Below are 17,684 nucleotides of genomic sequence, written 5' to 3' on the forward strand. Positions count from 1 at the left end.
GACATCGCTGATTACAAATATGTGCATTTTTTTTTGCAGTAAAACCTAACAGTGTTATGACATTCACAGTTAAAATGTCAGACGGAAATGCAAATTTTAAAAAAAATCTTATTTTCTCACATTTTTAACATTTTATTCATAATAAATTATGTTCCGTATATGAATAGTTCATGATAGATTAAAGCCCTGTTTCTCCTGAACAAAATGATATATAATAAGTGTGGGTGCATATAATTTGAAAGAGGGGAACTACGGGTGAACAGACATATAGCGCAAATTCTAGTTTTTGTTTACATATTGTTTTGATCAGAACTTGCACTATTGACTCCGTCCTGAAAGGGGTTAAGAACCGTAATGGTATTTTAACCCTTACTATATCAAGGGTGGGCGAAAGGGGGGGCGAGGGAGCTATGGTGCTAGGAATACAGCATTGCATTCCTAGCACTATAGTATCCTTAAAGCTCAAGTTGTTTTGGTGACTATTGTTTTCTTTTTCTTTTTTGCCACAATTTACTACAAGGTGGAGTTTTTGTGAATAAATCCTTATTAGTCACCAAATAATATGTGATACTAGTGATTATGATGGCACTTTTGTAAATAATTTAAACTTAGTGTTTCAGTTTAGAATAATACAATTTATTTATTTATGTAGCATGAAGACCATACTAAACAATTTATTTTACACCAGAAATAATAAATTCCACTACAATAAGGTTTCTTTGTATAATTCTTTGTCAAGCATGTACATTGCTTAACTTTCTGGGCAGTAAGAGGTTAATAAGTGACCCTGGATAGATTACGTCACGTAGTCACTTCCAGTGACAGACGCTCCAGCCAATCAGAGCCCGATCTGTACATACTGGCAGCTCACCTGCCGCACTGTGGGCGAACTCCGCAGCCAATAGGCGCTTGTCTAAGGGGTGGAAGTGACGTCACCCGGATGTATGCTGTTGCAGGACTAGAGCTGCAGAGGGGGGGGACGTCTCTTTGGAAAGGCAGTCACAAGAGGCAATGGATGGCCTGGGGAGCAATAATACCAGTTCTAGGTGAGGATTCGGCATTTTGAAGCCGATGGGATAAAGTTGAGGGATCTGTGGTTTTACAGAGCTTGTTGGATTCCTGTCACTGGCGGGGAATGGGTGATTGATGTCTAGCTCCTGCAGAACTACAACTCCCATGATGCTTTGGCAGCTAGAAGTCAGGATATTTACCTTCTGACCTTCCTGCTTGACCTAGGAAACTGCTGCTGGGTTGTAGCCATGGGGAATGGGGGCTGTTATTTACATAGTGTTTATTATATATTCATTTTAAAGTTAAAGGAGCACTATAGTGCCCCATCAGCCACTTGCCTTTCTCCCGCTCCGGTCTCCCTCGGCGCTGGGGAACTCTCCTCCCTCTGCTGACGTCAGTGCCGAATGCGCATGGGCGCATTCAAACCGACTTTCCTATGGACGTCCAGCGTCTTCTCACTGTGATTTTCACAGTGCGAATCGCGGAAGCGCCTCTAGCGGCTGTCAGTAAGACAGCTACTAGAGGCTGGATTAATCCTCAGTGAAACATCGTTTCTCTGAAACTGCTATGTTTTCAGCGGCAGGGTTAACACTAGAGGGACCTGGCACCCAGACCACTTCATTGAGCTGAAGTGGTCTGGGTGCCTATAGTGGTCCTTTAACCCCTTAAGGACACATGACGTGTCTGACACGTCATGATTCCCTTTTATTCCAGAAGTTTGGTCCTTAAGGGGTTAAGCAAATAACATGGGCCATTTAATAGGCTTCCTTGTTTTTTTCCATCACTATTAGTATTGATGTCTCAGATGTTCGCTCTTTAAATCCGACAAGGAAAAGCTATTTTTGATCATTTTCACTAGAATTCATGCCTATGGTACACAGCATGGTGAGGCTATAAAAAAAACTGAATAACTACCACCAATAACACGACATGAACGTTCTTACTTGCTACTATTTTCCTTCTCTGGACTCTAAAAGTTCTCTGGTCTCTAAAAGTTCAAAATATTTGTTTTTAAGAATAAGGGAGCTCAACAGCAGTGACCTACTGCAAAAGCCTGAATACCTTGAGCAAAGTGATAAGAGCAGCAATCAGCCAGCAGACATCCATCAAGGATCCTTCACTTTATGAGATCATGAACTTTACTATTTTTCCCACTAAATATGAGTGAAAAAAATGCAACATTATATTCTTTCTCCGGATCCATACAATATCTTATAAAGTGTTTGCATGCAGAGGCTCAAAACCTACTTGTACAGATTCACTCATAAGCTTTTTGAAAGTACATTTGTAGTTTCTGTTGTTCATTCATGGCTACAGGGTGCTACATTTAGGAAGAAGAGGTTATTGGAAAGTTAGTTGTGTGACTTTTTTTCATTATCTAGCCTTGTAGTTTTATTCATATTTGTGATGCACAGCAGGAGGTCACGGGATAAGTAGTTTCTCCTCAGGAATGCTTTCAATCATTACTTTGGATGAGTGAAATTGTTTAAAGGACCACTTTAGGAACCCAGACCACTTCAGCTCAATGAAGTGGTTTGGGTGCCAGGTCCCTCTAGTGTTAACCCTGCAGCTGAAAACATAGCAGTTTCAGAGAAACTATGTTTCACTGAGGGTTAAACCAGCCTCTAGTGGCTGTCTCACTGACAGCTGCTAGAGGCGCTTCCGCGCTTTTCACTGTGAAAATCACAGTGAGAAGATGCTGGACGTCCATCGGAAAGCATTGAGAAATGCTTTCCTATGGGCGGTTTGAATGCGCCCGGCGCTGGAGAAAGGTAAGTGACTGAAGGAGTGGGACGAGTTTGTTTTCCTGGCACAATAGTGGTTCTTTCATAAATAGACTCACATAAAACCCACTAATAAATGTTGTGCTTATATGGTGTAGTATATAACAAGTTCCTTTTGCTTTTCCAACAGGTGGTGCATCTATGTATGCCGGGTTACCAATATCTGATTTTATGGAGTACACTCCTTTGACAAAGTCAATTATTGAACTTTGATTTTAAGAATTTATTTTATTTATTTTTTTTACACCATGAAGAAAAAAAGAAAAATTGTTCCAAAAGTCCAACATCGATCAACAAATGTGAACGGTAAAAAAACTCCCACAGACTCTGCCTTTGTACCGAGTGACAAAAAAAAATCATTTGTTGATAGCACTGTTGTTTCTCCAAGTCCAGATCAGAGAAAGCTTTTAAGCTCTTTGCATTACAATAAGAACTTGCTAAAGTATTTGAATGATGACCGCCAGCGCTCAACATCCTTTTGCGATCTCCTTATTATAGTTGAAGGGCAAAAGTTCAAGGTGCACAAAGTGGTAGTGGCTGTGGGGAGCAGTTACTTTTATGCTTGCTTGAGTAAAAACCCTACGACAGAAGTTGTGACCTTAGACCATGTCAGCAGCTCTGTTTTCCAACACTTGCTTAATTTTCTCTACACTTCTGAGTTGTCGGTGTGGGACTATGAAATAAGTTTGGTTCTGGAGGCAGCTAGGTTTCTTGACATAATAGATGCTGTAAAGTTGTTGGCTGCAGAGAATGATGGTAATTCTGCATCTGTAATACAATCACCTCCAACCATAGACAAATCTATTAGTAAGTTAGAATCCCCTCATAAGTGTCCATTCTGTGGGAGAGGTTTTTGCTACAAAAAGACTTTGGAAAACCATGTAGACAAAGCCCACGGTTCTGCCAAGGCAATTGATGCTCTTCACAGTGATCCCTCAACCAGAAAGTCAACACGAAAAAGGAAATGCCCAGCAAAATTTGAAAATGGTAAAGTGCGGGATAATGAAAGCGCATCAAGTGGTGGTTCATGCAATAATGGCCAAGAAAGGACTGACTCTGAAGAGTCTGAAAGTGAAATGAACGAGGAGGGAAGTGGACTGCAGGTGAAAGACGAAACTGGGAATCAAGAGAATGGAGAAGAAACATCTGGAGGAGATGGAGGGCAAAGCGGTGGGGAGCTTGGTGAAAATGAAGATGGAAATGTCAATTCGGATACCTTGGGTAATTACCCAGAAGGACTTGCCCCCATTGTGTTACAGAAGAGTAGCAAAAAAGAGTTAAAATGTCCGAAGTGTGGCAAGGTCTTTGACAGAGTGGGTAAGAATTATAATCTTGTAGCATTTTGTTTTGCTTAAATGTTTACTTGGACACAGACTTATATTAAGGAAGTGCTTACAAATGGCTGTTAAATGAAGCTTAAGATTTGTTTTTCTTTCTTTTTTCTCCAGGGAAGTATGAGAGTCACACTCGTGTACATACAGGAGAGAAGCTTTTTGAGTGTGATATTTGCCAGCAACGATATTCTACCAAATCCAACCTTACAGTGCACAGGAAGAGGCACAGTAGTGAGACAGTAATTCACAGCAAAGAGCACAAGTGTCCGTTTTGCAGCAAACTGCATGCAAGCAGGAAGACCCTTGTTAAGCATGTCAGAAGGCAAGTGTTACTGTCACTGCTAATGTGTAGGTGCCACATATTTAACTATAAACTGAAACATTCACGTTTGAAAGGTCACATTGCATTTCACATTAATCCTGTTTTGTGCAGATAAATAAAACCTCGTGAGCTGTTGAGTAAATTCTTAGTTTTTTGGATCTTCACAGTTTGAAGCTCGCTATTAATGGAACTTTCAAAATTAAGAAGTGATCATGTGAGATCCAACCTTTCTCACAATTTCAGACAGCAATTAGTTATGCCACAAACCACCACATTTTGCACATTTCTAACATAGTTTCCAATGTATTTGAATGTGGCTTCAGCTGTTTTGTAACTGCAACAGGTATTGAGTATGGAGACGCTGACACAGGCTCCCTTGCACTCACAGCGGGGTGCTCCTGGTTGACTGGAGAAATACTGTGATCTCCCCAGCTGTCGCTTTTGGGTCTGACATACAGGCTTGTGTGCCATTAAGACTGACCTCTGCACTATATTATATTTATGTTTCAGTTAGCCTAATGCTTGTTTTGTTGATTGTGTTTTTTAAAAAAAAATAATTTTGGGGGTGTTGGGTTGTGTTTAAAGTGTTAGCGTAGTTTATTTAGAACTCATGCTCCTTATTAGGTTATTATTTCTCTCATCTGGCATGCAGTAGCAAATACGCTAGTTGGATGCTGCTAGTCTCTACAAAGCAAGTTGATCAAAACTGCCAATGTACTGATTTTTAAATATTGTTTTTTCCTTCCAGGTTCCACCCAGAGAATGCACAAGAATTTCTAGCCATTAAAAGACTCAAGAGTGAAGGGTGGAAATGTGATGTAAGACCTTTTCTAATAACCTGTGTTCTGGCAATCTAATACCTGATATCTTATGCTGGCTAACACAATCTATGACTTAGCACATAAAGACCAGGCCAGTATATAAAAACCTACCTACCTGACCCCCAGGGGTCTTTACAAATTATGCAAATGCCTCAAATGGTGAGAGAGCCGCTTTAAACTGATCACGTTGAATAGATTCTTTATCAGATGAATGGATTCATTTAGTCATTTAATGCACATGTCTAATAGCCAGTCTTGGCACTACCCATTCATGTAGTTCTAAATGAGTTGTAACTATTTGCTTATTTCTTTTGGCCACTTACAAACTGTCAAACATGTTGTAGAAGTTGAGTTGAAATTTCTCTTGCAAGATAACCTGGTCAAAACATGCAATCATTCAGATGGGAAGTTTTAAAAATTAAGCAATTATTCTGTTTGTATAAAGGTTTGTGAACCTTGTAAACCTTTTATAAAACCAGATGCTGATTGGCAATAAATGTTAATGCTGTATGCCTGTTTCTGTATAATAAGATTGTGGTACTTGTTTTAGATCTGCAATAAATCCTTCACCCGAAGGCCTCATCTTAAAGAACATATGATTCTCCACACTCAAGACAAGCCCTTCAAATGCACCTACTGCGATGAAAAGTTCAAATCCCGCTTCAAAAGGTTGAAGCATCACGAAAAGTTTCATCTAGGTATTTACTATTTCTTTAAACTGTATTTATCTGCATATTATGTAAAAGTGTTGTATTTTAGATTAAACTTTTAAATCCAATGAATTTGTAGCTAATCTAGAATGTCTTGGTTAGTTAGCATTTCCACAATTACCTGAGTGGGGGATTCCATTTAAATCATTTGATTTACAAAAGCTGGTTTGTTATGAACGAATTGATTAGTCATTGGTCAGTAAGGGATTAGCCCGTAATGTATGTTTGAGGACACTGAGGGTGGGGGCATTCCCCAAATTTAAGTCTCCAGCATTGGGGGAAAAAATATTTTATTTCTTATTTTGTTTCCATTGTTTCCATTAGTATTTGATTTACGAGCAATTTTGAAAATTAAAAAATGGCTTAATCATCTAATATTGAATAATCCCTTCAAAGAAAATATTTTTTTTTCTTCTTCTTTAACCCCTTAAGGACACATGAAATGTGTGACATGTCATGATTCCCTTTTATTCCAGACGTTCGGTCCTTAAGGGGTTAAAGGAACACTATAAGGAACACAAGTATATATTTATGACCCTATAGTGTTAATAACACATTATTTTGCCACCCTTTAAAAAGTTATAAAACTGGGGGTGGGGCCTGACAACCAAGATCACCGGAGGTGTCCATCTGTAGCGCCTGCTTACCCGGGCCAAATTGACACGTTTTAAAGCTACTAATCCGGCAGCCAGAGGATTCTAAGCTGTGGAAAGACAGAGCACCGTCTAGTGCATCTTCTTAGGACCGATCTGGGGCTTCTTGCTGAGCAGCGATCCTGTCTATCGAGCCTGCTGTGCTATGTGAAGTGGAGATACAGCTGATCTCCCGTCGCTGGGACTGCTACTCGATGCCGAAACTAGCTGACCCATTTACCCGCCCCTTCTCCTCTGGACCGGTGGGGGTTATCCTGGTCCCCACTGGGGCTAAATGTCCCACAAACACCCATAGTGGTGGATTCGCTTCTCCTGAACTTTTGATCGTGTTTGTGCAGCCTTCTGGGCGAAGATATGTGCACGGGGGCCTGTCTCCATTGCTGTGGACCGGCATTGCCTGAACCAGTGTCTCTACGTGTTCTGAGGAGACAGCGAAAGAAGCGACACAGCCTACCTTTCCCGGAGACCTATTATCCATGTAGCTGGCGGAACAAGATTTGCGGTCAGTTGACATGAGTTCCAGCTGATATTCGTGCCATCATCTTGATGAAGCTCTTGCTTGTTTGTCTGAGCCCTTGGGCTAGGTGGAAGAACTCCATAGGGGTTTTTGGGTGGAGACAAAAGCTGGAACTCTCCATCACTAGCCATCGGCTGACTGACCAATTAATCCTGCCTGCTGCTTGGATGCTCCACTCACAGCCCCTCTTTGCCCAATATCTGGAGACTCTGAACATCAATGATGCACACTGTGCAGCACTGACCCAGGAAGCCCCTCCAGTGGCCGTCTGAGTGACTGCCACTGTAGGTGCCCCTAGGCAGCAATGTAAGCAATTTTCTCTGAAAACCTTGGGATTTTGATCATGACTATTTATTTCAAAATTCTGTGTTAAATTCCTGCCAAATCAAATTGGTTGAATAAAATACATGATGTACGACTGGTATCTGTACTGACAAGGAAGCCTTTTTTTTTTTTTTATCTTAATGACACAAAAACTGAACCTTTGATGGTTGAATGAAAGCATCAGGCAGCTTACAGTAAGTCCATGAAAAGTTCTAAGTTTGACAAGAGAATTCAATAAATCTCTGAAGAGACTTTAGGTGTTGGTCCTAACATTTGAACCATGACAAAACTATTCTAAACCGCTTCCTAATTTTAACACACTAGGGCCTTTTCCTTGTGACATCTGTGGTCGTCAATTTAATGACTCTGGAAATCTAAAGCGTCACATTGATTACACTCATGGAGGGAAGAGGAAGTGGACCTGCTTCATATGTGGAAAATCGGTAAGGGAAAGGTAAGGACGTCTGGTGGGAACTGTGTTTATATAACATTGATGAGGGCAGATTCTAGTTTCCACACATGTGCATGGACTATTAGACTTTCTAATACAATGTAAGTAATTGTCAGACTCATTGATTCTCTTTGTCTTCCAGAACAACCTTGAAAGAACACTTGAGAATTCACAGTGGGGAGAAGCCACACCTTTGCAGTATTTGTGGACAGAGTTTTCGCCATGGAAGTTCTTACAGGTAAGAGAGACTTTTGTAGCCACCTGAGGAGTGGCCAGTGGAGTTATCCCTAGGCTGTAATGTAAACACTGCATTTTCTCTGAAAAAAACATATTTACTGCAAAAGGCTTGAAGGGAATGATTCTATTCACCAGAACAAATACAATACGCTGTAGTTGCTCTGGTGACTATAGTGTCCATTTAACTGTAATAATATATAGTAAATTTCTCTATTACAATAATTTTTGTGCTTGTTATGCTGCCACAATGATCTGTCCTGCAATATACAGCAAATAACATTCTACTGGTTTTTGCAAGCTGTGTGGCGTTGCCCACATGGCAGCTCCTACACATGGGACACTTTTGGTCCCGGGATAAATGGTTTCATTCACTTGTGTTGTTGATCTGACTGTCCACTCTTCACTTAGCATTCTTCTTTATATCTTTTACTTTTCAGGCTTCACCTTCGTGTGCATCACGATGACAAGCGTTACGAATGTGATGAGTGTGGGAAGACCTTCATACGCCATGACCATCTCACAAAACATAAAAAGATACATTCTGGTATGATGACTAGTCAGTTACTTTAAGAATCTCTACAGCATGGATATCCTTTAAAAGGATGTTGGTCGATAACTCCCATAATTCATTGGCCTCCGTAAGCAAATTATAGGACTCGTAGACCAGCAGAATATCCAATGCCGTACCTCTGTATTTCTGCTCAAATTTTTGTTGTTGTAGGAACCCTATTCTCTTCTTGCACAGCAGCATTTAAAGTGCTTAGCCAATGTCTGTCTAGATCTGCTGTATTAAAAAATTAAAACCCACAGAGGGAGGCTATTTATAAAGAACAATTTTGAGGGTAGAGTCTCTAAAGTCAAGAGTAAGGTTTCCATGGCTATTGCTCCAGGCTTAGCTCCTTATTATACATAACATGAATTTTAAATAAAATTCACTTTAGGACAACATTATGTATAATGACATTCCTTACAATTTGTGCTTTGAATATATTATTTTTGGGATTTTTTTCCTTCACAATATAAATATATCAAAATAATATTAAATGATTCTCAAATGCATCCAACAATATTAAAGGGACACTATAGTTACCAGAATAACTACAGCCTAATTGTTCTGGTGAGTATAGTCGGTCCCTGAAGGCTTTTTCCAGTAAACATTACTACCTAGGAACATCTCCCGTGGCCACTCCTCAGACAGCCACTAAAGATGCGTCCTGTGTTGTGCAGCACTGATGTTCAGCGTTTCCAAGTTCTGCATGGTGGCACTGAACTTTCCCCATTGAATCAATGTATCTCTATGAGGAGATGCTGATTGGTGCATGTGCAATAGCCTCCCTACGCTTTCCTATAGAAAGGATTGGATGCGATCATAAAGTTTTATTTTGGCCAAGGGGGTGGGGCCAGCTGCAACAGACACCGTTGGTGCTAGATAAGTGTGAGTAAATTACCTTTTTCACTGGGGACAAAGTGAGACTAAATAGTTATTTAGACCTATAGTGTCAGGAATATATGTTTGTATTCCTGACACTATAGTGTTCCTTTAAATATCCAAAAATATTAAGTCATGGCTTATGTTTAGAACCTAATGATGCATTACTATTTCTAAGGTGAGAAAGCTCATCAGTGCGAAGAATGTGGAAAATGTTTTGGGCGTCGAGACCATCTGACTGTTCATTATAAGAGTGTTCATCTGGGAGAAAAGGTTTGGCAGAAGTAAGTGCACTTTAAATGTTTTGAATACTGTATTACACTTAAATTACAGATTAAATTAAATCCATTTTAACCACACACTGTGCAGCCGATCTTTCTCAAATTTCTTGCACTCTAGTGCATCCCACTCTCGGCTGCATCGGGCTGCTTAGCAGATCTGTACATGTTTGGCAAATTATTAGGGCAAATTATTTGCTGCTGGACGTTGGCTCCGGCATTGATCATCCAAAATGGGTTGTTGCTAACAAAGGCAACTGGATAGCATTTTGGTTCTGTACTGCCATTATGTGTGGGATCAGTCTGATATACAATGTTATAGGTTCCCTTTGTAATGGTACAAGTGAACAAAAACATCTTTGAGACCTGAGTGTGGATTAGCCGAAGGGCAAGCTTCTGGGTTTCCCTAAGCGTTTGTCCATTCTCAGAGTTCTCATATTCTATGTTTTTGTTGCTCTCAAGACACATGTTAAAGGTTTACTCCAAGCACCATGGCCACTTTAGTGATGATCAGCTGTGAATTGCTACACATACCAAGTTTTAACCTGTTTGCTGCCAGAGATGTTACTCCACCTCTGGCAGCATTATGGGACGTCAGCAAACAAGGGTTCCGAGTTGGCTAGTTGTGTGCAAATCTTGATGCACGTTGGCTAAGAGTAGACAGTTGACGTTCTCCGCCAATGAACAAGCGTCAGGATCAACGTACGGCTCCTGCAGCTCTACAGAAGCTGGATGTTGTAAATCGGCTTACAGAGGAGACCAGGTACGAGTGCAAACCATTGTAAAAATGGAATGATGCCATTAACCACTAAAGAGGGCTGGATTAACTCGGTAATGATTCTGACAATGTAAATATAAAAAAAATCTTTATTAATATATTTTATACTGGTGGGAAAAAAAGCTGCCTGTGCTCTTTCCAAATCCCTATGCATATTTAAATAAATGGAGGTTATTTAGTTACTCCAATGGCCATTAGATGCAAGCCCACCTGCCACGTCAAGGCAAACCTCTTAGGTGTGTCCTACACTGACTATTCACCTTGCTTCCTTGAACTACAGGCAAATAAATCTCTGACAGAGAGGGGTATTTTTCTAAATAATAGGGAACACATGGGGTGGGCGGCAGCATTGTAACATAGCTGTGTGATACAAAAGTGAATACAAATACACAAAATAAGTTCTGCGCTCAAACTCCCACTACTCCTGGGCGGCAGTAATAACCACAGCACACGTTAGCCCCAATACATATGGTAATAAAAATTATCGGCGCTGTTGTCTATGGTCGTTGCTGCCACTGCACAGGTAACTTTTCTCTTTGGTTTTTACTGTATGTGCTGCGGCTGATGTGTACTTTGGTCGTTGCTGCCGCCCAGGAGTTGTGGGAGTTTGTAGTGCAGGACATGCTTTTGTATATTTTATACTGGTGTTTGGATTTTGGGGGGGGAGGGGTTGGACCTGTGGAGTGCATTGTCAAAACATTAATATTGCTGGTGAAACCACTTTTGCTGTGTGTACATCATTTCAAGCTGCACTACTAGCTAATAACTGTCAGAACGGAAATTTCTTGACTTTAATCCAGCAGGATTAGAACATATACATGTTCTAATATACACACAGCATACCTCACACCACCATTGTATTATATAATCTAATATAATTTCCTGTTTTATTGCCCAGGTACAAAGCCACATTTCATCAGTGTGAAGTCTGCAAAAAGGTTTTCAAAGGGAAATCCAGTTTAGACATGCATTTCCGTACACATTCTGGTAAGCAAGTCTTCACTTTCTATGCTGCCTTCGAACCTTCACGTAGAGATAAGTCATGAGGCATCATCTCTTTCAGCTAGAATTTCTTTGCACATCTTTTCCATTTTGTGTTTGGTAAAAAAAAAAAAAAAACAATATTGAGATAGATGTTTTTAATTAAAACACTGAGGTAAATGTGTTACCTTTAACCCCTTAAGGACACATGACATGTGTGACATGTCATGATTCCCTTTTATTCCAGAAGTTTGGTCCTCAAGGGGTTAATGGAACTATCACTTCTTGTAAAATCACACATGTGAATAAAACCTTTTATTCAAAATGACCTATACCATGTATTAACCTATTATTTAATTTTTTTTTCGTTTTCATGTCATGCTGTTTTCTTTTAAAATATACCTGAAAGATTATTAAATGACATCACATTACAGTTCAGTTCACACAATGCAAACAAGGAGAACAGAAAAGGGGCAACATATGACAGTGATTGACAGGGAGCTAAAATGGAGGTGTAGTTTTCTACAATATATTTTATATTTCAAACCTTGCAGATATATATTTGGTAAATATAGATGATACACCTATTAGCAATCTTAATAAGTGGCAGTCACCCTTTAAAACATCCTTGAGGGATTGACAGAGCCAGGAATATTGCTGTATAATAATGGCAGCATAGTAACAGGAGACACTATTGTGAATGCGTTTTGTCCTCTTAAAGGAATCATATATGCATCAAAACAACTGCCTGCAGCTTAGGCATATATATCATTCCGCTGCAGTCTCACTGCTTAATTCTCTTCCTTTTTTGGAGTTAAATACCTTTTTTTTTTTTTTTTTTTTTTTTTTTGCTGTTTATGCTGCCATAGCCACACATCCACTGTCTGTGACTGACACAGCCTGCATTTAAAAAAAATCTCAGATCTCACTTACTTTAGAAGTTGTTCATTTTATATTTTTTGTATTTTATAAATTACACTTTAATCACATACATGCTCTAACAGGCTATTAACAGAGCAGGAAATAAGAAATTCTAAATTAAACAGACTATAAACAGCAATAAAAGAAGTTAAAAATTAGATTTCTCTTTACAGGAAGTGCGTAGGAAGGGTGTGTGAGTCACATGCAGGGGTGTGTGACTAGGACTGTATAAACAAAGTGATTTAAGTCCTAAATGGCAGAGAATGGACCAGTGAGACTGTAGGAGCATGATCTATAAACTATCCCTTTTAAGTCACAAGGATTAATAACACACATTAATTCCCTCAGTAAAATGTCAAATGCTTCATTTAAGGGACACTTTAATCACCAGAACCACTACAGCTTATTGTAGTGGTTCTGCTGTCTATAGCCTGTCCCTGCAGGCTGAGCACTGTAAATGCTGTCTTTTCAAAGAACAAGGGCAGTGTTTATATTGCTGCCTAGAGACCCCTCTAGTGGCAGTCGCTCTTTTTAAAAAAAAAAAAAAATATATATATATATATATATATATATATATATATATATATATATTTGGGGGTACTAACTAAATTCAGATGTAAAAAAAAATAAAAAAATTGTGTGACTTAAAGCTTTGAAGGAAGCCGTATATATAACTTTCAATTTTGTCTTCAGGTGAAAAGCCGTATAAATGCCAGATATGCAACCAATCCTTCCGCATCAAGAAAACTTTGACAAAGCATCTTGTCATACACTCGGATGCCCGTCCCTTTAACTGTCAACATTGCAACGCCACATTTAAACGCAAGGACAAACTAAAGTATCACATTGACCATGTCCATGGGTCTAAAGTGGAGGAGGAAACATGCGAAGAACCAAAAAACTTCCCAGTTGTCCCAGAAAGCACTGATGCAGATATCTGTGTGCCACTTACCCTAGTGACTGTTGATCTAGCAGAGTCAGAAGGAGAACTAGAACGGCATACAGAATCTTCTGTGCTAGCCTCACAAGCAGCATACCAACGGACACCTGACTTGGCCTTCCTTGAAAAATACACACTAACCCCTCAACCAGCCACACTTTTGCACCCAGTGAGACCAGAACAGATTCTGGAGAGTAGAGAACACTCTTACCTGGGGTCTTTGCTTGGGCTGGATTCCCAGCATCCTGTGCCAAGTATTGTGACAGGTGAACATCACTAATCTGGGGGATCAATCTGCAAACCTTATTGTAGAAGGCTTAAGGGCAGGTACCCCCTTTTTAGACCTGTAAAGGACCAGATTTCTCTAGATTGCTTTATTTATGATTGTTGGGTCTATCTTCAAGCAGCTATAGAGTAAACGCTAATTTCTAAAGATAAATGAACAGAAACTACCTTTTTAAAAGACTGATGATTATTGTTATGTACGTGGTGGCAGTATTCAGATGTAATTATCTGAACAGAAAGAATCCTTTGAGATATGTCCTGGGAAGTTTACATTATTACCAACCAATGGTACTAATTTTTTTTTACTTTGGTAAGATGACAGGCTGATATTTATCTTTGCAATGTGTATATATAGGCAATAATGTTAAAATAATCAATTTATTCATAATCTTCTACTTTACAAGTAGCTTTCTGGCACTATTACAAGAAATTGTCCGTTGACCAGTTCTGCTATAAAAGCAAAATGGCCGCCTATGTCAGTGCTTAAGGAACGTTTTCAGGAAGATTAAAACTGCATACAGAAAAATGATGGTGAGACAGGTACATTTTAATGATATTAACTCTCCTGTTGTTATTTAGGGAATCATTGCTCTTTAAGCTGTCACTGAATTTGTAATTTTTGTCTTTTTTTTTTTTTTTTGGCAAATTAAATGTTAAAGTAACACTCCAAACTGGAGCTGACCCCTTTTATTTTAGTCCTTTACGAAAGTAAGTAAAACTATATACATTAAAAAGTATACCGTTAACATCCACCAATTTGCTGAACATCCTCAGATTTTCTTCTTGCAGAGAGCTCTTCTCAAATAAAGAGTGAGATAACATCAGTTTGACATAAAGTGTCCAAAATAAGTTTGTTTTCCTGGCACTATAGTTTCCCTTCAAGGCCTTATCCTACACAGGACTGCTGCCCCTAGAGACTCTTTCAATGCATTATAGTATAATTATTTGGGTAGAGGAGCATACCACTACCCCCAGTGGTATTTCCATATAGGATATCAGAACAGATCTTCTAATAGGAAATTCGTTCTTTTGAATTGTATCATAAAATAAACTACATGTATTTCCTTTTTTTCCCCCTTCTGCTCCAACCCAAATATTTGTTGTACTTATTATGTAGTTCAGCTTTTCACATCATCTGCTACTGCAGGACGATACAGTAAGGTATTTGATTTTTTTTTTTTTTTGTTCATTATCAAATGCTTTAATGTGGAGTGCAAGTTTTAATTTTAAAGGAGCACTCCACAGGTCCAAACCCAGTTTAGTAGCTATACCCCCAATGAATACATGCATGCATATTTTCATTGGGAGTATAGTCTAAAAGATATTACAGAAGATGAAATGCTTTTGGGGTGTGGAGTAGTCCTTTAATTAACCCCTTAAGGACCAAACTTCTGGTATAAAAGGGAATCATGACATGTCGCACATGTCATGTGTCCTTAAGGGGTTAAGGACAGAATAGCTGAACTTAAATATTAGTATGATTTCCGTTTCGACTATGTTGGCATTGAAAAGCACTCCAGACCCTTAAAGCACTTTACCTTGCTCAAAAGCTTTATGTGTGAAGTGTGTCTTCTTTTTTCATTTTGGAAATATTGCAGATTTCAATAGAAATTGACACTTTTATAAATTATATTGGTTGCATCCCCTGTCTTTTCAAGCAGACAAGGTCTTATTACTTCCTGCTTTGGTTGGTTTATTTGCACTTAACTCGAGGCAGCAATTGCTCAGAGCACCTGCCAAGCAAAGACTTATCAGAGAGCTGCATTGGAAAGTCTGGGTGGGGTTAAAAGAGGAGGGCTTGCAAAGGCAGGAGACAAAATAAGCTGTTTTTACATATATCCCCAATGAAAAAAAATGCATAATTAAATGCTTGCAAGTATTCACTGGGGATATATCTACTGAATATTGATTGTGGTTTAAAAAAAAAAAAAAAATTATTTGGCCAGTGGAACGTCCCTTTAAAGGGACACTATAGTCACCAAATAAACTTCAACTTAATAAAACAGTTTTGGTGTTTAGATTATGCCTCTGAAGTTTAACTGCTCAATTCTCTGCCAATTAGGAGTTAAATCACTTTTTATTTTTTTTTTTCTCGCCCATAAATTCCTAGCCACAGCTCCCCTGACTGTGACAAACACGGCCTGCATGAAAAAAATGATTTCACTTTTAATCCGATATAACTTACTTTAAAAATGTTTATCCCCTCCTTTGTATATGTAACTTTAATCAGACACATTAGACTCCTGCAGGGTCTACCAAGTTATTAACAGGGCAGGAGATAAGAAATTCTAAATTAAACATAATTTGCAATAAAGGAAGTATAAACATTAGATGACTCTTCATAGGAAGTGTTTAGGAAGGGTGGGTAGGTCACATGCAGGGAACTGTCAATATAGCTGCATAAACAAAGTGATTTAACTCCTAAATGGCAGAGATTTGAGCAGCGAAACTGCAGGAGCACGATCTATTCAACAAAACTGCTTCATTAAGCTAAAGTTGTTTTGGTGACTATAGTGTCCCTTTAACCCCTTAAGGACACATGACGTGTGTGACACGTCATGATTCCCTTTTATTCCAGAAGTTTGGTCCTTAAGGGGTTAAACTTGTGATACACTTTTCATTTTCACTTTAGTGAATAATGCTGTGAGGCTAAACCTTAATCACCCCAAGCTTAACTGTCTAATTTGGTTAATACAAGTTGTGGCTTTGGTGAATGGTCAATATAGGTATGTTTTAGGAATGCCTTTATACTGCAGCAACATTTAATCTACTATTAATGATGTCTGAAACAATTCTTTAAAATATGTGTTTTTTTTTTTTTTTTAAAGCGTCCTCTGCTGCTGCCCTGTGAGTTTGTATCACATTTAAAAGCTCACCAACTGATAGGCACAGATCTACATAACTGCCTAGCAAAACTACATCTGTATTTGTCATTTCTCATGGGAAAACTTATTGGGTTTTTTTTGTTTGTGTTTTTAAAAAACAAAACATGTTTTGCCTTTTGTTTAGTCCACTGTGATTTTTGTTTGATTATTTTTTTTTGTTTTTGTTTTGTTGCCTTGGTAGATGGAAATTTTAATTATTTGTCTCTCGTTAGATTTTTGAAAATTAAATGTTAATTGATTCAGACTATCAATTTGATGCGTTGTGTAAAGATGTAATCCACTTTTTATGAATGTTTTATTATAACCCAAGTAGACATTTAAATAGTTTTAAGACTAATATTAAATTCAAAATGATGATAATTGCAATGTAATGATTGGGTAGAATTGACGAATTACAGTTCACTGTTTATACAGCAGACATATATGTCTGTTTTTATGTAAGGGGATAAAGAAAAGTTTGTCTGCATATCTCCATAGTTACTGCTACGGTTCCGGAAATGCAGAAATGTGCTTTGGCTATAACTGTAAATCTTTAGACAGAAATTATATGCTGTGAGTGCTGGTTTATTTGAGGATATACACACCTCAGCAAGTAAACAGAGCTTGAGTTTTTATGAATGAAATACAGACTCTCACATGGAACTATGAGTTTAAAGGATCACTATAGTGTCAGAAAAACAAAGCGGTTTTCCTGACACTATAGTGCCCTGAGGGTGCCCCCACCCTCAGTGTCCCCCTCCTGTGGCGCTGGAGGGGTTAAAACCCCTTCAGCAGCTTACCTTATTCCCGTGCCGGGCCCCCTCGGCGCTGGTGACCTCTCCTCCGCCACCGACGTCAGCATAGAAAGTGCCGTAATGCTTTCCTATGGAGGCGAAATGTGCCTCCAGCGTTGCAGATAAGCTTCTAGTGGCTGTCCGGAAGACAGCCACTAGAGGCTGGATTAACCCCAAATGTAAACATAGTTTCTCTGAAACTGCTATGTTTGCATCTGAAGGGTTAAAACCTGAGGGACCTGGCACCCAG

At 39.0% G+C, this 17,684-nt stretch overlaps 1 protein-coding gene across 1 annotated transcript; it reads left to right on the forward strand.

Moving 5' to 3' along the window:
- The first annotated feature begins 979 nt into the window (after positions 1–979).
- Positions 980–14,455, forward strand: ZBTB41 (zinc finger and BTB domain containing 41). Its single transcript, XM_063426088.1, has 11 exons — positions 980–1,046; positions 2,926–4,112; positions 4,244–4,451; positions 5,200–5,269; positions 5,823–5,970; positions 7,801–7,930; positions 8,070–8,165; positions 8,602–8,708; positions 9,772–9,877; positions 11,548–11,636; positions 13,245–14,455. Exons 2-11 carry the CDS (start codon positions 3,044–3,046, stop codon positions 13,769–13,771), a joined length of 2,550 nt encoding a protein of 849 aa, XP_063282158.1. The 5' UTR covers positions 980–1,046; positions 2,926–3,043; the 3' UTR covers positions 13,772–14,455.
- The last annotated feature ends 3,229 nt before the right edge of the window (positions 14,456–17,684 follow it).

The sequence above is a fragment of the Pelobates fuscus genome, chromosome 7, assembly GCF_036172605.1.
Source record: "Pelobates fuscus isolate aPelFus1 chromosome 7, aPelFus1.pri, whole genome shotgun sequence".
NCBI classification, from domain to species: Eukaryota; Metazoa; Chordata; class Amphibia; order Anura; family Pelobatidae; genus Pelobates; species Pelobates fuscus.

Coding starts and splice junctions, on each gene's coding strand:
- ZBTB41 (XM_063426088.1), top strand. CDS start 3,044: ATGAAGAAAAAAAGAAAAATTGTTCCAAAAGTCCAACATCGATCAACA. Junction 5,270..5,822: donor GTGAAGGGTGGAAATGTGAT/GTAAGACCTTTT, acceptor TACTTGTTTTAG/ATCTGCAATAAATCCTTCAC. Junction 5,971..7,800: donor TCACGAAAAGTTTCATCTAG/GTATTTACTATT, acceptor TTAACACACTAG/GGCCTTTTCCTTGTGACATC.